The sequence below is a fragment of the Prionailurus viverrinus genome, chromosome B2 (genome assembly GCF_022837055.1).
Source record: "Prionailurus viverrinus isolate Anna chromosome B2, UM_Priviv_1.0, whole genome shotgun sequence".
NCBI lineage: Eukaryota > Metazoa > Chordata > Mammalia > Carnivora > Felidae > Prionailurus > Prionailurus viverrinus.
The window spans coordinates 107,817,891-107,842,328 of record NC_062565.1 but is presented as its reverse complement, the minus strand read 5'-3'; the positions used below and the strand labels follow the sequence as shown (position 1 = coordinate 107,842,328).

The window sequence follows — 24,438 nt, the reverse complement described above, 5'->3', positions numbered from 1 at the left end:
GGCGGCCCGGGGCGGGGCTTGGCTGCGGAGAAATGACGTAGTCGTCCCCGCGCGCTCCGCGGGCCGCGCGCCCTGGTAACGGCGGCCCCGCGGCTCCCGCGTCCTCCTCCATGTCCCGCCTTCCCCCGCACCAGCCCGCCCCGTCTCCTCCTCCCTCCGCAGCCCCGGCGGCGGCCGTCTTGTCAGGTCCCTGGTTCCGGGTGGGAGCGGAACTTGCGGGGCCACGCTGCCCACGACGCCCCCGCCAGGAGCCAGCTGGAAAGCTGGCAAGAGGGGGCCGGGCCCGGAACCGCCCCCGCTGGACCCCGGGCGTCTGCCCGCGCCGGTGTCGTCCGCGGCCTCGAGCCGGTTGGGCTGCCCCGTCCCTGGACGGGAGTGACAGGGAGGTGGGGGTCGTGGGCCAGAGGGCGCCTGCGGCCGCGGCTGTCAAACGCCGGGGGTCGGGTCCGGAAGCGGCCGCCCGGGTTCTTGCCTCCCAGACGCTGTTGCTCCTCGGCCCGCCCCCGGAGCGCGAGGACGGGTGCCCGGGCCGGGGTCTATCGGGAAGATGGCGACCCCGGGCATGAGCTGGCAGCAGCACTATTACGGCGGCCCGGCGGCCGGGGCGGCCAAATTCGCGCCCTCTCCGGCCGCCGCGCAGCAGGCGGGGCACAGCATGGACTACAGCCAGGACCTGCACCTGAAAATGAGCAAGAAAATCGCCCAGCTCACCAAGGTAAGAGCGCGGCGGCGGGGTCAGCACGGCGGGGACCCCATGTGGGCCGCGACGGGCTCAGCTGCCAGGCTGGGAGGCTGCGAGCCCCGCGCCCGGGGCGAGTTGAAGGGGGCTTCTGTGGGGAAGCAACAGCCAGAGACTAAGCTCCAAGAACCGTTCAAACTTCGGTGGAACGCCGGAGACGTTCATTTAAACTAGATAACTCACCAGCACGGCTGGGTTTATGGGACTCGCACCCCGCTGCCCTTTAGGAGGTAAGCCAGCACAGAACAAATTAGGATCTACTTCCTTTATTGCACAATAATAAATCACTTTAGTTTTGCTCTCATGTATCTGCCCAGACTTCACGAGCCTTTATACTGACTGTATTAAGTACAGTACCGTATTTACCCAACAAGACCCGGAATCTTCCCAATTAATCAGTATCTTCTGTTGGATAAGTACTTAGGGGAGAATAAACCTGAACAATGTAGGAGGGTAAAACATACCTTGCGTGCCATTTTGGGGATTTAATGAGTCATTCCTTACCCTGACAAAATGTCAAACACGTCTTGTTAGATGAATCATGTGTCTGCACTTAGTTAAATGTTTCAGTCTATCAAAAGATAATTTTCAAAGCGCATAAGTCTGCAACTTATTTGGCCAACTGTAGTTTAGGATGGTGAGCTTTTTTCTAGTTAATGTTGATAATGAGAAGTTGATATCTGTGAAGCAAGAGCAATTTCAGACCAATTCTATTGCTCTGTTTAGGTATCATGAGCAATCTTTCAATACCTGTTAATGAGAACAAGTGATTCGTGGTTTCAGAAAGTAGAGGTGATCTCAATGTGTTTAAGCTGAGTTGGCTAACCACTTGTTAGTAGTGTGGGTATGATGAAGAGAGGTGGGCATCATGGGCGTTTACTAATAGTAAGTACTGGTAGTAAGTCTGACTCTTTCAACTCCAAAATTCTCATTTTATAATTCCAGTACTAGTTGGCACTATTGAGAAGGTAGAGTAAGACAAAGCTGGAAGAAAGGAAACAGGAGTGAAATGGGAATGAAAAGAGGGTAAAATGATTTTGGTGAAGAAATATGATTGAGGGTAGAAAGAAAACTAACATGATAGGACTGAAGAAGGAGGTCTCCTACAGAAGAGCATTCAAGGAAAAAGGAGCAAGAACATGATCGTAAAAGTCAGCCACGCAAAGCAGGGTAACACTGGGGGAAATTTTGTGTTTTGGTTTTCATTTTAGGTCCACTCTGTCTCAGAGCTTACTATGTGCCCAGTTTTTACTGCCTAATCTTGTGACAGATGATTCCCATATTCAGAGGAAGGAAGGCCCAGGAAGAAACACAATAGTATACCATCAGGGCATTTATAGGTTTGGGAGCTCAAAGCCCGGTTTCCTGAAATCATGTTTGGTCTTCAGAATACTGATGTTCAGAATGAAGCACATGGTTATATATTTATTCTGGCTTTTCTTATGGTATGTCCACAACACCCATTGTTCTTATTTGAGATTGTAACCCTCTAGGTTCCTGCCGTATGTAATAGAAACAAGTTGGTAGTGGAACTGTGTGCAGTTGAATAAAAAGTTTCTCATCTCTCCAGTAAACTACTTTTATTTTTACTACTTATGCTTTTTCGATTTTCTGTTCTTTTATCAGAAAAAAATATTAGCACAACTGTTAAAGTTGAGAGTATTGATAGAAGCTGCTATCACCTTCTCTGATTACTCACCTTTACTCTAATGAGGCAGGAAGCTGCCCCCATACCAGTGCTCCTCAAGGCTCCAGTACTATTCCTAATCTTTACTGTTACTTGGACTCTCTGATTTAGTGTTTATAGTTACAGTCTCTAAACACCCACACCACCTTCTCTGCTAAGTGCCTCGGACATTTAATCTCTTACACTAGAGTTTCTCAGTCTTGGCATTGTTGACATTTTGGATTGGCTAATTCCTTGTTGGGAGCAGGCAGGGCTGTCCTGTGCATTATAGGATGTTTAACAGCATTCCTCCTGTTACCTAGTAGATTCCAGTAGCACTCCCCACCTGCACACACCATCATGACAATGACCATGTCTTTAGACATTGCCAAATGTCCCCGGGAGGTGGGGGGACTCCTCTCATGTTGAGAAGCACTGACTTATACTGGAATATCTATCCCACTCTGTCTCTTGCATTTATTACTCAGATAAGATGTGACAATGAAATAATAAGATAATAGGACTCTACTGGAGCCAACATCCTTTAGTTCTTGAAACCTACAATAAGACATGCATCCCTTATGTACCATTTTGGAAACTGTCCAATTTTACAGTCACAAACACTTCTTGTAAATACTGTACAATCAGAACAATATCATGATTAATATATCAACTGTTAGAAACTTTACTGGTATCTGCTACATAGAATTTTCACTTAGGAAGGGTTTATTCACATTAGTAGAAGTAGGTTGGAAGCTTAGCGTATATTTCAGAATTAAACATTATAATCATTAAAATAGGATATTCTATCTTTTGGAGAGAGTCAGTAGTACTCAGCTCTTCAGCATTATAATTAGCGTGGCTTGGGAATCTGACTTTCTTGAATTAAAACTCCTGCTCTTACTGATTACTAGTAATATGACCTTGGGCAAGTCATTAAATTCTGGACCTCAGTTTCCTAATCTTTAAGAGAGGGATGATGATACTATAACTCTCTAAGATAGTAGGCTCTTAAGTGAGGCTGTCACTGAAAAGAGAGAATCTGTGCCAACAGAATATTAATAAAATAGTGGATAATATATTTTTAAACTCTTCCTCTCTTTTTAAAATAAACTAGTTTGCATTTAATAGTATTATTATATTGTATTTATTTAGAGAGTTTTCTGCTAAGTTCATAAAAAATATATACATTAATTCTATTTGAATTGCCGAGTTTAAATTTTTCACATGTATTCTGCATTGTTGTAGAACAGTATTGAAAATACATGCATTTTGGGGCGCCTGGGTGGCGCAGTCGGTTAAGCGTCCGACTTCAGCCTGGTCACGATCTCGCAGTCCATGAGTTCGAGCCCCGCGTCAGGCTCTGGGCTGATGGCTCAGAGCCTGGAGCCTGTTTCCGATTCTGTGTCTCCCTCTCTGCCCCTCACCCGTTCATGCTCTGTCTCTCTCTGTCCCAAAAATAAAAAACGTTGAAAAAAAATTTAAAAAAAAAAGAAAAGAAAAAATACATGCATTTTTCAAATACTTGACTAGTTATGAAAGGATAAGGATGAAAGTAATCTGTATTATAATTTAAAAAAATATATTTTTACATTTATTTTTTGAGAGACATAGAGAGACAGAGCGCAAGTTGGGGAGGGGCAGAGAGAGAAGGAGACACAGAATCTGAAGCAGGCTCCAGGCTCTGAGCTGTCAGTGCAGAGCATGATGCGGGGCTCGAATTCACAAACCGTGAGCTCATGACCTGAGCTGAAGTTGGACGCCTAACTGACTGAGCCACCCAGGCACCCCTCTGTATTATAATTTTGTACATAGTAAGACTCAATATGTTTTTAACTAAAAAGCCAGCTCAGCTGCAGACATATTCAGATTCTATTTCCCTAGAACCTAACATAGCAGCCATCTCCTAGAAAGAAGAACAGTAGTTTTTAAAGCACCTTTTATATAAGGGGCACTATCCTAAATGTTTGAGATATAGCACGGAGCAAGACACAGTCTCTGCCTTTTAAAGTGAATCTGTTATATTCAGGCCACTCCAGCAAATTTTAAGAATCACTTTTAGATTCTTGAGTCATGTTATGGCAGGTTTCTGGGATTGTTAGTGGCTGAAGCATCTTAGGATAGGCAGAGAAGCTGGGTGGGTTGAGTTATGTTTAATAGGATCATATTTGTGTGCTTCTCTACTCTCTGCTTTGTTGCCTCTTTATTGTATTAGAGTGAAAAGCAATATATGTAATGTAATTATCAAACAGCTTTTTTTGTGTGTTACTCATTGTCCCTTTCAGTTTGTGAGGCTGGCTCATCTGCCTGTAGATAAACTTGACTTTTCTGGTGGCTGTTAGATAATACAAGTTGTCTTTCAGTAACTAATTGCAGAAGTCTCAATTTGATTATTAAAATGTTCAGTGCCAACAAAGACCCGAAACCAAACCTAAATTAAGGACAACGCTTCTCCCCCATGCCCATTCCCAGCTCTGCCCACTACGAGCGGGAAGCCAATAATCAGGAAGGGGGGCATCATGACTTTTTTTCTTCTGCCTGGGCTTTTCTACTCTTGCTTTGTCTTGCTGTTCCTGATTTAACACCCCCTCTACCCTCCCATCCCTGTTGGAAAAGGAAGAAGGGAAGAGAGGAAAGACTAGTAGCAAACTTCACTTGAGTGGTGCATGGTGATCTAGCTTCAGTGCTGTTATAGATTTGGCACACATTTAAAGCTCATTCTTTCCTCCTGTGTCTTCTACCTCCTGCCTCCATTGCTCAGGATTCCTCACTTCAGATTGCTTGACAGTGAGAATGCATCTGTATTCTGACTGGTTGCTTATTCCTTCCTCAGCCTCTTGGATGTTGCAGGGTCTTCATGTTTATTTTGCTGAGGTCTGTTCAAGCTTCAGGTAACCCTCTTGGATACACCTAGGTGACGCCAGCTTACTCTGTCTCCCATAGGACCCGCCTTGGTCCATGGGGAGCATTCATTCTTTGTCCAGACAAAGAATGTTAGTCATATTTGAGTGGTTTAAATTGATTTCTTATATTTTATTAATAGGCACAAAAACTTGATATACTGTTTATCAGTTGTCCAAACTTTTATAAAGGGACGCCTCTAGAGTTAAAAAAAATTTAGAGCTGGAAGAAACCACAGATTCTGACCAGCCTAACCCTCTCATTTAATAGGTGTGGGAGTTGAGGGCCGGAGTCATTTGAAGATTGTACAGCTTGCCCCTGGCAGAACCTGAACATGAACCCAGAGAGAAGGGCAGCTGTGCTAGCAGGTCTCTTTTCCCTATGTCTTCCTTCTTTCTAACTAATACTACTCACTCATTTTCTAAGAAGCTGGAGACTTGTTTTGGTGGTGGTTTTGTCATGTTGGAACCATGTTTTGTCTACCATCTCAATCACAGATTTCTGGGGACAGTGAACCCATGTGACGTGCTGTCTCTCCTTATTTACAGGTTGTACAGTTTGCAACTGTGGCTTTGGCAAATTTGTAACAGAGCTATTTTTTGTATTCTCAGGTAAATGTCATAATATTTTTATGTTTTCTTTAACAGCTTTAGTCATTCCAGACTTAAAAAATGTTCTAATTACTTTGATTTGGAGACTGTCATACTTGGTGTCAAAGTTACTACTAGGAGGTTATTTTAAATTTTTTTCCTTACACTGCTTGCTTTCTTAATTGGATTGTTGCTTAGGTCTCATTCCTGAAGGCAGGAAGTTGGAAGTTTACCAGTTTTTCTCCCTTCACCCCTCTGTGTTGTTTGTTTGTTTATGAAAATTATTTGCTGTCTTTTAATTGCCAACCTCTTAAAAAATGGTATGAAAGAGGAGGTTCAGCAAAATGTTAGTGAAACAGTCTGGTCATTTTAATTGAATTAGTAAGTAAATCCCTATACTTTAATTTTGAAAATTATTAGTATTTCTGAAAACGTTGTATCTTATAAATTTGAGATGAGAATGCAGAGTAAGTTGGGTCTGTAAAACCATTTAGCTTCTGAATGATAATAGGAGGTAATTGGTGGGTGGGGGGGGTGGGGGGGTGGGAGGGGAGGAATGGAGGAATAAAAAAGAAAACCAACAACTTATTTTCTGTCCTTTCAGTTTATCTTGGGAGATCGAAAAAGTTTCTAATCTTTGAGCATTCAAATAAACTTGAATATTATGCCATGAGATCGGATTGATGTGAATAATGAAAATTTGTAATGCCATATTTGTTTTTTCACCACTGGAAGTTTCTATTTTGTAGACCACTTATGAGCAAGAAGGACATTAACTAAGCCAGTCAGAATTGGTATCCCTCTCAGTCTATTGTGGAGATAAACATCTGAGGAAAGGTGGGAGACAACTGCTAAATTAATTCAGGATTTTTTTTTTTTTTTTTTTTTTTTTGGTAAATAAAAGCGATGTTAAAAATAGTAGTTTGATGTGGGGAAATATTGTTATCAAAGTTATATTTTATATCCCAAGCGTGATCTGAGCCACAGAGGCTTTTTTAGATTGAACTGGGAACTTAACAGTTCTTTGAAATACTGAAAATAGTCTCTGACTGCCAATCAATCAATATATAAAGGTGAATTTTGGAAACACCAGTCTTTGCAAGTTGGGGATTACCAATTATAGTCAGTATTTTGGTATACTTAACATTTGAGACCAAAGCAAGTATTTTAGAAAATAAGCTTTTTATTCTTAGCTTTCTAAAGTTAAACTACAACAGTGAATACTGTCATTTGTAGGTCTCAAACTTATTTCATTACTGATTACATCTTTCCCACTAAACCTTAATGAGAATGTACACAATTAGTGAAGTTGAATATGTAAATTTTTGTCCTATATCTTTTACCTTCATTTTGAGATATAAAGGGAGGTTGAAACTACCAAAGGACCTATAGTAGATGGAAAAACAAAAGACTTAGTGGTCAACCAGAATATTTGGGATTTGAACAGTTTAGATTCAGGTCCTAATATGCCACCTAATTTATTACAAAGGATATAGTATTTTTTTTAAATGTTTATTTATTTTTGAGAGAGAGAGAGCGTGCAAGTGGGGAGAGGCAGAGAGAGAGGTGGCAGGGACAGAGGATCCAAAGTGGGCTCTGCACTGACAGCAGCCCAATGTGGGGCTCAAATTCATGAACCATGAGATCATGACCTGAGCCGAAGTCAGACATCTGACCAACTGAGCCACCCAGGTGCCCGGAGGAGATGTATTTTTAATGACTTCTAAAAATTATGAATCTATATTTCTTTATTTATATGTACCATTTCTATTTTGAGATTTAAAAATGAAAATTTGGGGGGCGTCTGGGTGGCGCAGTCAGTTAAGCGTCCAACTTCAGCCAGGTCACGATCTCGCGGTCCGGGAGTTCGAGCCCCATGTCGGGCTCTGGGCTGATGGCTCAGAGCCTGGAGCCTGTTTCCGATTCTGTGTCTCCCTCTCTCTCTGCCCCTCCCCCATTCATGCTCTGTCTCTCTCTGTCCCAAAAATAAATAAACGTTGAAAAAAAAAATTTAAAAAAAAAATGAAAATTTGGTATACAAAGTACATTGCTAATATTTAAGTTATCTCTAAAATTCACAATTTTAGTAAAATATTAAGATAACCCCCTATTAAAAATTATTGGAGGGGTTATTTTAGTTAACTAGAAGTTACCATAGGGATTAATAATTTTCCATCTTCCAAAATAATATATTTACATTTAAACCATACCTTCATAAGTTCCACAGAGTCCTTTATTACCTCTCTATCAGTGTTACAATTTCAGTATATGCATAGAAGATTAGGCTAAACCTATACTAATCCTGTGGCAAATACTGAAATTTTATTTATTTATTTATTTTAATATTTATTCTTGAGAGAGAACAGGGGAGAGGGCCAGAGGGAGAGAGAGAATCTTAAGAAGACTCCGTGCTAAGCATGGAACCTGACGCGGGGCTCCATCTCATGACCATGACATCATGACATGAGCCAAAATCAAGAGTCGGATGCTTAACCGATTGAGCCACCCAGGTGCCCCTGAAATTTTATTTCTGAGTAAATTCTGTTACTTCTTGCTTTATTTACCCTATTTTCCTCATAAAACAAAGTGCAAAGTTTGTGCACAAATTCTAGACATTGACTTTCTGGTTGGGAAGATGTTGTTTATTCTGCTGAATGTGCGTCTGTGTGCTCACAGGTATTTGCATTTTTCATCCTGTTTTTTCTTTTTTTTTTTTTTTTAATTTAAATTTTTTTTTTCAACGTTTATTTATTTTTGGGACAGAGAGAGACAGAGCATGAACGGGGGAGGGGCAGAGAGAGAGGGAGACACAGAATCGGAAACAGGCTCCAGGCTCTGAGCCATCAGCCCAGAGCCCGACGCGGGGCTCAAACTCACGGACCGCGAGATCGTGACCTGGCTGAAGTCGGACGCTTAACCGACTGCGCCACCCAGGCGCCCCTCATCCTGTTTTTTCTTAAGCACGGTGGTAACAGAATGTCATGTCTTTCAGAAAACATTTCATAACTGAAACACTAAATACCATCTCAATCTTATTCTTAGATGTTTTGCCTAGTGAAACACTTTAAAAACAAAGCGTATGTAATTTTGAGGGGAAATTGTGTATGTATGTACGTATGTTTGATATAATGGTCTACCCACAATAACAAAAGAAGATCTACTTAAATTTTTTTTTTTATTTATTCATCTTAAGAGAGAGAGGGAGAGTGAGAATCCCATGCAGGCTGACATGGGGCTGAAACTCACAAACCGTGAGATCATGACCTGAGCTGAAATCGAGTCGGATACTTAACTGACTGAGCCATCCAGGTGCCCCTGAAGATCTACTTAAATACGACTAAAATAGAGCATATAGATCCATATGGTTGGTAAACTTTTGTTGAATGTTTCGTCCATGAAAGATGCTGTGCTAGGTACTATTGATTATTTGATACTATTCATTTATCATTCCACTTTTGGACTATATATATTTTTAATTTTGTTCCAATAGATCTGTGAGAAAATATGACCAGAATGAAGTAGGTGAACATTTGAATCAACAGATTAATCTGATAATTTTAAATGCTTAATTATGGGCAGCTTTTTGGTTTGTTTTGGGTAGAATTTATAGATCTCATTTTCTTAGATAAACTAAGCTAGTCCCTTCCAGTGTCCTCTTTAATAAGGTTTTTAATAATAATTTAAAGAGTTACATCAACACATTCTCTGGTTACAGATTTATAACATATTTGTCCAGGCAGTAGAGAACTTGCAAGGGAAATTTCAGTTTTCTGAAACCCAGGAGTTAATGGGACTGTATTAGGTTTAGGTCTCTCATGGGAAGGCCAGAGAGCCACAGTCCCATAGCCATATGACCCAGTGAAGCAGCAGTGCCCATCATTATAGGTCAGAGCTGTGGTTCAGTGGGTTTGACAGACCCCAGTTTGAATTTCAGGTTCACTATGTATTAGTGTTTTACTTTTAATAAGTTTTAACCTGTTAGAGCCTCAGTCTCCTCATCTGTAAAATGAGAATAACAAAACCTATCTCATAGAATTATTGTAGAGATTAAATGAAATAATTTGTGTAGGAGAGGAGGTCAGTAAATGCCAATTTCTACCCATTTTCCACACCCCTACCCCTTGGCTTAGCATTTGCTGATACAGTTTTAATGAGTATGTTTTTGTATATATTTTCTCTTTTGATGGAGATATATTCTACATTATTAGAGACCACAGCTATCAAAAGTAAAGGTTTAACAGCAAATAAAATACAGTTGGTTCTTATTATTTGAGATGGTTGTATTCTATGAAGTTATGTTCTCGGGGAAATATAGGGTTATGTTCCTGACACCCTCTGGTCACATTTTCATCAACCAGTCAACACATAGCCTTGTTTTATGTGTGTTTCTGTTTAACGGCACCTTATTTAATATATCTTATTGGGGCGCCTGGGTGGCTCAGTTGGTTAAGTACCCAACTTCAGCTCAGGTCATGATCTTGTGGTTCATGGGTTTGAGCCCCACGTTGGGCTCTGTGCTGACAGGTCAGAGCCTGGAGCCTGCTTTGAGTTCTGTGTGTCCCTGTCTCTCTGACCCTCCCCCGCTCACACTCTGTCTGGCTCTCTTTCTCTCAAAAATAAATAAACATTAAAAACAATTTTTTAAATACACCTAATTGATTCATTAACAGTGAACTCATAGGCAACAGTGTATAACTCACGTGTGAATGAAGATTATCTAACAAACTGTGAGTGTTAAATTGTAAGGTTACATACAAATTTTAGCAAGTTGACAAACTTGGAAATATGGAATCCATGAATGATGAGCATCTACTGTATCTAAGAATGGATACAGAACTGCATCTGCTGTTTACTTAGCCCCTGCATCAGCTGTTGTTTTGGGCTTGTGTGACTATGACTCTTATTAACACCCTGAACACCCTCACATGAGTATGACTTTGACTTTTATTATCCCTCTAAGCACCCACAGATGAAAGGGGTAGAAAGGATAGTGGGGGCAGGAATACTCATCTTTTGTGTGAGTTGCCAGTCACCTAGTAGCCAGCCTATAATCATAAACATGGGACAAAATTGCACCCAGAGATTCTCTTTGTATATAAACTGTGATCTTCACAATCTGAACTTGAATCTACCACATTGCTCTAGGTCAGAAAAAGTAATCAAATATAAAAAATATTCTATGGCATGGAGTGAAACCTTTGAAAATATAATGTTGACTTAATTAAAATAAAGTCTTATTTTTTTATATTCATTGTTTAAAATATGTTTGCAGTTACTTCCTTCTCAGCATAAACTGTCAGTGTGGGAGTTGTTTTTGTTAAAAGCCTTTGTTTTTTTTTTTTTTTTTTTTTCCCTTTTTTTTTTTTTTTTTTTTTAATTTTTATTTTTTTTCTGAAATTTATTGACAAATTGGTTTCCATACAACACCCAGTGCTCATCCCAAAAGGTGCCCTCCTCAGTACCCATCACCCACCCTCTCCTCCCTCCCACCCCCCATCAACCCTCAGTTTGTTCTCAGTTTTTAACAGTCTCTTATGCTTTGGCTCTCTCCCTTTCTAACCTCTTTTTTTTTTTTTCCTTCTCCTCCCCCATGGGTTCCTGTTAAGTTTCTCAGGATCCACATAAGAGTGAGACCATATGGTATCTGTCTTTCTCTGTATGGCTTATTTCACTTAGCATCACACTCTCCAGTTCCATCCACGTTGCTACAAAAGGCCATATTTCATTTTTTCTCATTGCCATGTAATATTCCATTGTGTATATAAACCACAATTTCTTTATCCATTCATCAGTTGATGGACATTTAGGCTCTTTCCATAATTTGGCTATTGTTGCGAGTGCTGCTATGAACATTGGGGTACAAGTGGCCCTATGCATCAGTGCTCCTGTATCCCTTGGATAAATTCCTAGCAGTGCTATTGCTGGGTCATAGGGTAGGTCTATTTTTAATTTTCTGAGGAACCTCCACACTGCTTTCCAGAGCGGCTGCACCAATTTGCATTCCCACCAACAGTGCAAGAGGGTTCCCGTTTCTCCACATCCTCTCCAGCATCTATAGTCTCCTGATTTGTTCATTTTGGCCACTCTGACTGGCGTGAGGTGATACCTGAGTGTGGTTTTGATTTGTATTTCCCTGATAAGGAGCGACGCTGAACATCTTTTCATGTGTCTGTTGGCCATCCGGATGTCTTCTTTAGAGAAGTGTCTATTCATGTTTTCTGCCCATTTCTTCACTGGGTTATTTGTTTTTCGGGTGTGGAGTTTGGTGAGCTCTTTATAGATTTTGGATACTAGCCCTTTGTCCGATATGTCATTTGCAAATATCTTTTCCCATTCCGTTGGTTGCCTTTTAGTTTTGTTGGTTGTTTCCTTTGCTGTGCAGAAGCTTTTTATCTTCATAAGGTCCCAGTAATTCACTTTTGCTTTTAATTCCCTTGCCTTTGGGGATGTGTCGAGTAAGAGATTGCTACGGCTGAGGTCAGAGAGGTCTTTTCCTGCTTTCTCCTCTAAGGTTTTGATGGTTTCCTGTCTCACATTTAGGTCCTTTATCCATTTTGAGTTTATTTTTGTGAATGGTGTGAGAAAGTGGTCTAGTTTCAACCTTCTGCATGTTGCTGTCCAGTTCTCCCAGCACCATTTGTTAAAGAGGCTGTCTTTTTTCCATGGGATGTTCTTTCCTGCTTTGTCAAAGATGAGTTGGCCATACGTTTGTGGGTCTAGTTCTGGGGTTTCTATTCTATTCCATTGGTCTATGTGTCTGTTTTGGTGCCAATACCATGCTGTCTTGATGATGACAGCTTTGTAGTAGAGGCTAAAGTCTGGGATTGTGATGCCTCCTGCTTTGGTCTTCTTCTTCAAAATTCCTTTGGCTATTCGGGGCCTTTTGTGGTTCCATATGAATTTTAGGATTGCTTGTTCTAGTTTCGAGAAGAATGCTGGTGCAATTTTGATTGGGATTGCATTGAATGTGTAGATAGCTTTGGGTAGTATTGACATTTTGACAATATTTATTTTTCCAATCCATGAGCAGGGAATGTCTTTCCATTTCTTTAAATCTTCTTCAATTTCCTTCAGAAGCTTTCTATAGTTTTCAGCATACAGATCCTTTACATCTTTGGTTAGATTTATTCCTAGGTATTTTATGCTTCTTGGTGCAATTGTGAATGGGATCAGTTTCTTTATTTGTCTTTCTGTTGCTTCATTGTTAGTGTATAAGAATGCAACTGATTTCTGTACATTGATTTTGTAGCCTGCAACTTTGCTGAATTCCTGTATCAGTTCTAGCAGACTTTTGGTGGAGTCTATCGGATTTTCCATGTATAATATCATGTCATCTGCAAAAAGCGAAAGCTTGACTTCATCTTTGCCAATTTTGATGCCTTTGATTTCCTTTTGTTGTCTGATTGCTGATGCTAGAACTTCCAGCACTATGTTAAACAGCAGCGGTGAGAGTGGGCATCCTTGTCGTGTTCCTGATCTCAGGGAAAAAGCTTTCAGTTTTTCCCCGTTGAGGATGATGTTAGCTGTGGGCTTTTCATAAATGGCTTTTATGATCTTTAAGTATGTTCCTTCTATCCCGACTTTCTCAAGGGTTTTTATTAAGAAAGGGTGCTGGATTTTGTCGAAGGCCTTTTCTGCATCGATTGACAGGATCATATGGTTCTTCTCTCTTTTTTTGTTAATGTGATGTATCACGTTGATTGATTTGCGAATGTTGAACCAGCCCTGCATCCCAGGAATGAATCCCACTTGATCATGGTGAATAATTCTTTTTATATGCCGTTGAATTCGATTTGCTAGTATCTTATTGAGAATTTTTGCATCCATATTCATCAGGGATATTGGCCTGTAGTTCTCTTTTTTTACTGGGTCTCTGTCTGGTTTAGGAATCAAAGTAATACTGGCTTCATAGAATGAGTCTGGAAGTTTTCCTTCCCTTTCTATTTCTTGGAATAGCTTGAGAAGGATAGGTATTATCTCTGCTTTAAACGTCTGGTAGAACTCCCCTGGGAAGCCATCTGGTCCTGGACTCTTATTTGTTGGGAGATTTTTGATAACCGATTCAATTTCTTCGCTGGTTATGGGTCTGTTCAAGCTTTCTATTTCCTCCTGATTGAGTTTTGGAAGAGTGTGGGTGTTCAGGAATTTGTCCATTTCTTCCAGGTTGTCCAATTTGTTGGCATATAAGTTTTCATAGTATTCCCTGATAATTGTTTGTATCTCTGAGGGATTGGTTGTAATAATTCCATTTTCATTCATGATTTTATCTATTTGGGTCATCTCCCTTTTCTTTTTGAGAAGCCTGGCTAGAGGTTTGTCAATTTTGTTTATTTTTTCAAAAAACCAACTCTTGGTTTCGTTGATCTGCTCTACAGTTTTTTTAGTTTCTATATTGTTTATTTCTGCTCTGATCTTTATTATTTCTCTTCTTCTGCTGGGCTTAGGCTGCCTTTGTTGTTCTGCTTCTCGTTCCTTTAGGTGTGCTGTTAGATTTTGTATTTGGGATTTTTCTTGTTTCTTGAGATAGGCCTGGATGGCAATGTATTTTCCTCTCAGGACTGCCTTTGCTGCGTCCCAAAGCGTTTGGATTGTTGTATTTTCATTTTCGTTTGTTTCCATATATTTTTTAATTTCTTCTCTAATTGCCTGGTTGACCCACTCATTCGTTAGTAGGGTGTTCTTTAACCTCCATGCTTTTGGAGGTTTTCCAGACTTTTTCCTGTGGTTGATTTCAAGCTTCATGGCATTGTGGTCTGAAAGTAAGCATGGTATAATTTCAATTCTTGTAAACTTATGAAGGGCTGTTTTGTGACCCAGTATATGATATATCTTGGAGAATGTTCCATGTGCACTCGAGAAGAAAGTATATTCTGTTGCTTTGGGATGCAGAGTTCTAAATATATCTGTCAAGTCCATCTCATCCAATGTCTCATTCAGGGCCCTTGTTTCTTTATTGACCGTGTGTCTAGTTGATCTATCCATTTCTGTAAGTGGTGTATTAAAGTCCCCTGCAATTACCACATTCTTATCAATAAGGTTGCTTATGTTTATGAGTAATTGTTTTATATATTTGGGGGCTCCGGTATTCGGTGCATAGACATTGATAATTGTTAGCTCTTCCTGATGGATAGACCCTGTAACTATTATATAATGTCCTTCTTCATCTCTTGTTACAGCCTTTAATTTAAAGTCTAGTTTGTCTGATATAAGTATGGCTACTCCAGCTTTCCTTTGGCTTCCAGTCGCATGATAAATAGTTCTCCATCCCCTCACTCTCAATCTAAAGGTGTCCTCAGGTCTAAAATGAGTCTCTTGTAGACAGCAAATAGATGGGTCTTGTTTTTTTATCCATTCTGATACCCTATGTCTTTTGGTTGGCGCATTTAATCCATTTACATTCAGTGTTATTATAGAAAGATACGGGTTTAGAGTCATTGTGATGTCTGTATGTTTTATGCTTATAGTGATGTCTCTGGGACTTTGTCTCACAGGGTCCCCCTTAGGATCTCTTGTAGGGCTGGTTTAGTGGTGACAAATTCCTTCAGTTTTTGTTTGTTTGGGAAGACCTTTATCTCTCCTTCTATTCTAAATGACAGACTTGCTGGATAAAGGATTCTCGGCTGCATATTTTTTCTGTCTAGCACCCTGAAAATCTCGTGCCAATTCTTTCTGGCCTGCCAAGTTTCAAAAGAGAGATCAGTCACGAGTCTTATAGGTCTCCCTTTATATGTGAGGGCACGTTTACCCCTTGCTGCTTTCAGAATTTTCTCTTTATCCTTGTATTTTGCCAGTTTCACTATGATATGTCGTGCAGAAGATCGATTCAAGTTACGTCTGAAGGGAGTTCTCTGTGCCTCTTGGATTTCAATGCCTTTTTCCTTCCCCAGTTCAGGGAAGTTCTCAGCTATTATTTCTTCAAGTACCCCTTCAGCACCTTTCCCTCTCTCTTCCTCCTCTGGGATACCAATTATGCGTATATTATTTCTTTTTAGTGTATCACTTAATTCTCTAATTTTCCCCTCATACTCCTGGATTTTTTTATCTCTCTTTTTCTCAGCTTCCTCTTTTTCCATAACTTTATCTTCTAGTTCACCTATTCTCTCCTCTGCCTCTTCAAGCCGAGCTGTGGTGGTTTCCATTTTGTTATGCATTTCGTTTAAAGCGTTTTTCAGCTCCTCGTGACTGTTCCTTAGTCCCTTGATCTCTGTAGCAAGAGATTCTCTGCTGTCCTGTATACTGTTTTCAAGCCCAGCGATTAATTTTATGACTATTATTCTAAATTCACTTTCTGTTATATTATTTAAATCCTTTTTGATCAGCTCATTAGCTGTTGTTATTTCCTGGAGATTCTTCTGGGGGGAGTTCTTCCGCTTGGTCATTTTGGATAGTCCCTGGCGTGGTGAGGATCTGCAGGGCACTTCCCCTGTGCTGTGGTGTATACCTGGAGTTGGTGGGCGGGGCCGCAGTCAGACCTGATGTCTGCCCCCAGCCCACCGCTGGGGCCACAGTCAGACTGGTGTGTGCCTTCTCTTCCCCTCTCCTAGGGGCGGGATTCACTGTGGGGTGGTGTGGCTCGTCTGGGCTACTTGCACCCTGCCAGGCTTGTGATGCTGGGGATCTGGCGTATTAGCTGGGGTGGGTAGGCAAGGTGCTCGGGGGCAGGAGGGGCAGGCTTAGATCGCTTCTCCTTAGGTGATCCACTTCAGGAGGGGCCCTGTGGCAGCGGGAGGGAGTCAGATCCGCTGCTGGAGGTTTGGCTCCGCAGAAGCGCAGAGTTGGGTGTTTGCGCGGAGCGAGCAAGTTCCCTGGCAGGAACCGGTTCCCTTTGGGATTTCGGCTGGGGGATGGGCGGGGGAAATGGCGCTGGCGAGCGCCTTTGTTCCCCACCAAACTGAGCTCTGTTGTCAGGGGGCTCATCAGCTCTCCCTCCCTTTGTCCTCCAGCCTTCCCGCTTTCCGAGCAGAGCTGTTAATTTCTGACCTCCCAGACGCTAAGTCGCGTTTGTTGTGGGAACACAGTCCGTCAGGCCCCTCCGCTTTTGCAAGCCCGACTCGGGGGCTCTGCTTGGCCGGCGAGCCGCCCCTCCGCCCCGGCTCCCTCCCGCCAGTCCGTGGAGCGCGCACCGCCTCGCCGCCCTTCCTACCCTCTTCCGTGGGCCTCTCGTCTGCGTTTGGCTCCGGCGACTCTGTTCTGCTAATCCTCTGGCGGTTTTCTGGGTTATTTAGGCAGGTGTAGATGGAATCTAAGTGATCAGCAGGACGTGCGGTGAGCCCAGAGTCCTCCTAAGCCGCCATCTTGCCGCAACTCCTGTTAAAAGCCTTTGTATAGGTATCTAAAGATAACTACAAAATTTATATTCTCTGGGATTCAGCACATTTGGTTGGAAGTTTCTGAATTAACTATACAATGTGCAGAAAATTTAACTATTCAAATATAGAATATTTTGGCATATAATTAGACTTACTGTTTTTTTTATCTTGACCTATACCTTTCTTAAATGACCTAGAATATGTGTATTTTCAATGTTGTTAATAGTAGCGTATGTTCATATTTATCCATACCTTCTCGTCCCAATCCCCTGGTGATTATCAGAAAATACTGGTGAGAAAGGAGCCCAGATAAGAACACTCTGTGGTTTTGAAGGAGTTAGCAAAGTTAACTGGCCTAGAAAAAGTAAGACTTTGAATTCAAGCCATGCCTGCCATTTTAATATTGTTCTCTTGACCCTACATATCTTTAATTTCAATCCTGAGTCACCTTTCCTCTTTGTTTTCTCTGTTTCTGGATTGTGGAGCATTGGCAGAGAAATTTTGGAACTGGACTGTGGCAGAATAATGCTGCCCTTCACTTCCTTACCCCAGAGATGTCTACAGCCCAATCTCTGGTATCTTTGAATATGTTACTTTATATTTGCAGATGTGACTAAGTGAGGGATCTCGAGATGGAGAGATTATCCTTGATTATTTGGATCGGGCCAGTATAGTCATAAGAATCCTTCTGAATGAAAGAGGGATGTAGGTGAATTAGTGCCAGAGTGATGGGACATGAGAAAGACTTGGCCAGCCATTGCTGACTTTGAAGATGGAAGGTGGCCATGAGCCAAAGAATACAGGTGGCCTCTAGGAGCTGGAAAAGGCAAGAAAACAAATTATCCCCAAGAGCCTCCAGATTTTAGCCCAGTGAAACTCTTTTGAGACCTCCAGAATTGTAAGATTAATAAATGTATGTTGCTTTATGCCCCTAGTTTTGTGACAAATTGTTATAGCAGTTAGAGGAAATTAAGGCTTGGACATTGATAGCTCTGTGCAACATCATATGATCCAATTTTACCTGATCACACCGTGTTGCTGACTTATATTATGTTGCTGTCTCTCTGAATTGCCCACCGTTGCTTCTTCTCCTCTTAATGTATACACATCATGTAGATAAGCTGCTTTCTATTTTACTAAAACGGTCAAGACTACCAAACTTCAGTTACTTGTCTATAAGGATACTGGGGTCATTCATTCCTTGAGAGAACTTTCTCCTGGTCCTGCCACTTTAACTGTCATGTATATGCTGTTTTTCTGTGTGTTAAGTAGCTCACTCTTGACAGGGACAGATGGGAATCAAGGAAACTAATTGGGAGGGTATTGGAATATAATATTGATGAGAGATTATGAGGACCTGGATTGGGACTGTGGTAGTAGAGCAGAGAGATTTGGAAAATGTTCAGGGGCAGATTAAAGAAACAGGAAGTAAACTTGTCGGGACTTTTGACAATCTGTTGTGGTAGAGGATTAAGAATAATAGGTCTCTCATCACATGGTAGGTACTCGTGAATGAATGTTAATGATTGAGTGACTAGATAGATATTAACGTCAACTGAGATAGGAATATGGGAAGGACATCTATTTCTGTGTAACAAGTTACTCTCAAATTTAGCAGGTTAAAACAACAAACATTTATTATCTCACGGTTTCTGGGGTTCAGGAATGTAGGGGTCACTTAGCTGGGTGGTTCTCAGGTTACAGTCAAGCTGAAGAGTTGACTGAGGCTGGAGGCTTCATATTTTAGTTCACTCCTATGGCTGTTAGCAGGAGACTTTAGTCCTTCACCACGTGGGCCTCTCCACAGCAAGTGACCCACGGGGATTGGAGAAAGAGACCAAGGTGGAAGCTATGGTCTGCGTAACATAATCATAGAGTGATATATCACCACCTTTGCCATATATTATTTGATTGCACCAACCATGGTATACTAGAGGTGGTAACCACACAAAGATTTGAATATTGGGAGACAAAGATCAGTGGGGGCCATTTTAGCGGCTGGTTACCCAGAGAGAAGCAGAATTGATGGGAGAGATAATGAGTTCACAGTTTGAGATGGCCATGTATATCCAGATAGAAAGAGCAAACATTTGGATATTCATTTTAAGCCGAAAGGAGAGATCAATACAGAAATAACATTTACAAGTCATTAGCATATAGGTGGTAGTTAAAATCATTAGTGATTGGGGCCTTAAGCAGAATAGAAAATATTTAGTATAGTTGCTGGGGGAAGAAGGAGAAAATCACTGACCAGACACAAGTGAAAGGATCCAGTGAGATGTGTTGTTGTCCCAAGAGGAAATTAGATGTGGTATTTGGTCTCAGTTTAAATGCATCACCGTTTTCTGCATCACATCTGTAAAGTCTAATGCAGTCCTGTGGAGAGGACCATTGTTCACCAAATGTAGAAGAGAAGAAGGCAGTTCTTAAATGATTAATCCAGAGTCTTTGTTTTGACTGATGGGTATAATGGAAGGACTGAGGTTAAAAGAGTTAACTTCATGGGGCACCTGGGTGGCTCAATCAGTTAAGTGTCCCACTTTGGCTCAGGTCATGATCTCACGGTTCGTGAGTTCGAGCCCCGCATCAGGCTCTGTGCTGACAGCTTGGAGCCTGGAGCCTGCTTCAGATTCTGTGCCTTCCTCTCTCTCTGCCCCTCCTCCACTCATGCTCTGTGTCTCTCTCTCTCTAAAAAATAAATAAAGACATTAAAAACAATTTTTTAATTAAAAAAAAAGAGCTTCGATAGATAGTAGTTCAGTTAATCTACCCTTGGGCTGCATGCTGCACGGAGAAGGAAGTGGGGTTAGGACGGAGCTGATAGATTAAGGAAAATTTAGGAATTGAGAGGACCATTGGTGTGAATGTAGTTAATTCCCAGAAGTTGAAGGTTTACAGCAAGGAGTTATAACATGGGAGGGGGGCTATTTCTGAGGTGGAACAAGTTAAAATGAGATGCAGAGTACAGTCTTGAGAATGTTTATAGTGGAGTGACAGTTGTTAGAGTTAGTTTTTCAGATTCTACATGAATTTTTAACATTTTTAAAAAATGTTTGTTTATTTTTGAAAGAGGGATAGAGAGGGAGGGAGGGAGGGGCAGAGAGAGAAGGAGATACAGAATCTGAAGCAGGCTCCAGGCTCTGGGCTGAGGGCTCTGGGCTGTCAGCCCAGAGCCTGATGCGGGGCTTGAACCACGAACTGTGAGATCATGACCTGAGTTGAAGTCAGATGCTTAACTGACTGAGCTCCCCAGGCATCCCAATTCTAGATAACTTTTGAAATCTCCAAATGTAATGACATTTGGGATAGGAGGGAAATTTATGAGTCCCATGCCTAAATATATACTAAATGTGGGCAGTGACTTGGAGGCTGGTTTATTACTATCATGAGGCAGGTGCAGTGATGAAGCTAACTAATAGAACAATTTATCTGACTGTGGCATGTTGCCCTTTTTAGAAGGCAGCATTGAGTAGCTAGGTGAATGCCCAGATCACTTCCACATCCCATGATGAGTCGGGTGCAGCATAGGATATGGCTTCTGTTGGAAGAGAATCTATGTCTTTGGCTGAGAGGGGCAGAAAGGGGTTCTGAGGATGTTAAGAATTAGTTTTATTTGTGTGGGTGGGTGGTAGGTGTTTGATCTGATATTTAATTATCGGCTCAGGGATTGCAAAGAGTATAATAATATGGGCAGTGGTGGAGGAACCAGGGGGTGAAGATGGATAGTGGAATTTAGCTTTTGCAGCTATTCTGTAGTCATATGGCTAAATAAGGTGGAATATGTTGTCTTAGAATGCAGAATCTTATTTTGCTTGTTCTTTTTTTATTAGCAACTAGAACACTATAGGTCTTCAATAAATATTAAACAAGACACTAGAATTTTTAAGAAAAAAGTGATATATTTGTGAATTATTTGACCAAACTGTCTTTTCTAACTTGATTATTAATTTATATAAAATTCCTGCATAGTTTGTCATCCTTAATTTTTTTAATTAAGGAATGAATAAAAATACCAATATTTTATTACTAAAACAAATATGGGTATTTTTTCAGGTTTTTGCCTTTTTGTTGAAAAAAAAGTTTTAAAGGTTAGACTTGAAAATCACATTTTACAAAATCTAAACATCTTTTAGAAAACTAGAAGTTATTAAACAAAAGAAGAGAATCGTGCCAAATATAACCTCTGGAATTCCATGTCTGAGGTATGAAACTTTGCCTGTTTTACTTTATTCCTATATGGGTAGTCATGCAGTAGCCATTTTGAGGGTCTAATAAGTGCTGGACACTGTGGAGGACACACATAGGTCAAGGAGCTCATCCTTCAGGAGCTTATAAGCTAACTGATGTACAAGAACATACCTGAGACAGAACGTACCTGAGAGAAAGCAGTGTTTGGCAACCCTCTTCATGTTTCATGTCACCTGAGCAAAACTGGCCAGATCAGTAAGAAGAGCCTTCTGATCCCTTCATTTCCTCTACTGAGCACAACTGTTTTTACAAGATGGGAGACGGTGGACCTAAGCCGGCTTGTCCCGTGCATACGGGTTACTGGTTCTTGGAAGGACATATCAATAAGCAAAACAGTTAAACTGAAAAATGTGCAATACTGTGTGTCATGCACTGTGTTAAGCATTTTAGATACACTATTCTGTTTCATCATTTTAACTTCATCAACTGGATATTATTCTCTTCACTTTACAGGAAAGAAACCTAAGGCTTAGAGATATTTAAGGTAACTTTCTCAAAGTTAGTTGTAAGTAAGGCTAACCCTGGTTACCTGTCTCTGACATACTGGAAATCCTGTGGGTTCAGAATGATAAGAACAGAGCACATATAGAAGCTTCAAGCCAGCTCATTCTATCTTACCTCATATCTCTGTCCCTGGGCCCTAGCTCCAAATGCAGGTCCCGGGGTCACCTAGCTTATCCTCAGGCAATTGTGTGCTTCCTTTTCCTGGATGCTTGTTGGGTTTTTATACTTGCTGTCTAGAACTCTTGCTCCCTACTGAACAAATGTCTGTACAGCCATATCTTGTCATCAAATACTCTGTCTGCTTGCTTTATTTGGAAACCTCTCTCCCTAGGATACTGCTTTTCCCACTGCCTTTGTAGGTGACCACTACTCATTTTCACACACCTCATCAACCGAAGGTCCTGGAGACAACATCTTTCTTCTAGCCCTCATTGCAGCCTGTAAACCATTACTCCTAGACTCTTCTGTAAATATAGTTCGTGAGGTGTAGGACAGCTGTCTCTTCCTCTTGCACCTCTCTCTTTGTTGCTTCCCATGCTAGCAGAGAGTTGCTGTCCATGGGTGACCCATCTAACATCCTAGTCTCACATTCTTGACCTTGGCAGATTCTGTGGTCTTTAACTTTACTCAAGCTACTTGATAGATTTTCCTCTCAGTTTTAAAGTCCAGAATAATCAAATGGATGGCACTGTAAAAATTTGTTGATTAAATCAATGGACTTCTTAACTTTTCATTTCTCCCTTCCTTTTTCACATTTTACCCATTCTCCAGATCCTGTGGTTCTTTTGTGTCTTCATTTTCTTTCTATTCATCAGCCCTTCCTTGCTTCACTTTGTTCTTTATCTGTCATAGACTGCTTGCATTATTACTGCTGCCACTATCTTGCCTAGTGTTTTTCCACTACACTTTCCAGACCAGCAAGAGGATAATATTGGCCAGATGTGCAGCTTGTTCAACCTAGCATATGTCAATAAGAAAGCAGAATGTCCATGTAAGTGCCCCTTAGAAGGGCCCAGCTGAGTGGGGTGAAAACAGAAGAAACACTAGGTGGGAATGCTTGGATGACGCAAGTGAGGTCCAGGGGATGGAGTTTCCAATTGTAACTGGAATGATAATATCTGATTTTAACTGAATATCTTCTGCAAAGAAAAAACTTTAATTAGAAATGACTACTTAGAAACAACAGGACTAAGTTTTTCTCTACCAAGTAGTTGCAAATTCATAAAGAAAATGAAGTTCTGTATTTGGGACCTTTGTTGCTTCTTGAGAAAGGCCTGAATTGGAATATACTTACCTCTTAGGACTACCTTTGCTGCATCCCAAATGTTATGGGCTGCTGTATGTTCATTTTCATTTGCTTCCATGTATTTTTAAAAAAAATTCTTCTTTAATTTCCTGGTTAACCCATTCATTCTTTAGTAGGATGTTCTTTAACCTTCATGTATTTGAGGGCTTTCCAAATTTTTTCCTGTGGTTGACTTCAAGTTTCATAGCATTGTGATCTGAAAATATGCATGGTATGATCTTGATCTTTTTGTACTTATTGAGGGTTGATTTGTGACCCAGCATATGACCTATTTTGGAGAATGTTCCATGTGCACTAGAAAAGAATGTGTATTCTGCTTTAGGATGAAATTCTGAATATATATGTTAAGTCCATCTGGTCCACTGTGTCATTCAAAGCTATTTTCTCCTCCTCCTCCTCCTCCTCCTCCTCCTCCTCCTCCTCCTCCTTCTTCTCTCCCTCTCCCCTCCCCCCTCAAAAATTAATAAAAACATTAAAAAAAATTAAAAAGGGGGGGCGCCTGGGTGGCTCAGTTGGTTGAGTGTTCCACTTCAAGTCGTGATCTCATGGTTGGTGGGTTTGAGCCCTGCATCGGGCTCTGGGCTGACAGCTTGGAGCCTGGAGCCTGCTTCAGATTCTGTGTCTCCCTCTCTCTCTGCCCCTCCCCATCTCTCTCTCTCTCTCTCTCTCTCAAAAATTAATAAAGACATTAAAAAAAAAGCTATTGTATCCTTGTTCATTTTCTGCTTAGGTGATTTGTCCATTGTTGTAAGTGGGGTGTTAAGGTCCCCTACTGTTATTGTATTATTATCAATGAGTTTCTTTTTGTTTGTGGTTAATTGATTTATGTATTTGGATGCTTTCACATTGGGGTCACAAATATTTATAATTGTTAGATCTTGGTGGATAGATCCCTTAATTATGATATAATGCCCTTCTTCATTTCTTGTTAAAGTCTTTGTTGTAAAATCTAGTTTGTTTTGATATAGGTATGGCTACCCTGGCTTTCTTTTGACATCTACTAGCATGATACATGGCTCTCCATCCCCTCACTTTCAATCTGCATGTGTCTCTCGCTCTGAAATGACTCTCTTGTAGGGAGCATATAGAGGTCGGTGGGTGGGTGATGGGTACTAAGAAGGTCACTTGTGACGAGCACTGGGTGTTGTATGTAAGTGACAAATCACTGAATTCTC

The 24,438-nt window shown here is 41.0% G+C and overlaps 1 protein-coding gene across 6 annotated transcripts in view; it reads left to right on the top strand.

Moving 5' to 3' along the window:
- The first annotated feature begins 411 nt into the window (after positions 1-411).
- FAM184A (family with sequence similarity 184 member A) overlaps positions 412-24,438 on the top strand; it is a 129,492-nt gene continuing 105,465 nt past the window's right edge. For 5 of the 6 annotated variants that reach the window (XR_007152306.1, XM_047859585.1, XM_047859584.1 and 2 more), the window contains exon 1: positions 412-715. Coding sequence is in view for 4 of the 6 variants with exons in the window: in XM_047859585.1 (XP_047715541.1) it covers positions 548-715 (168 nt within the window). In the remaining 2 variants the exon portion in view is untranslated. Of the gene's footprint in view, positions 716-5,879; positions 5,918-24,438 lie in introns of those variants that run through there. The other variant, XM_047859588.1, reaches the window with a different exon arrangement.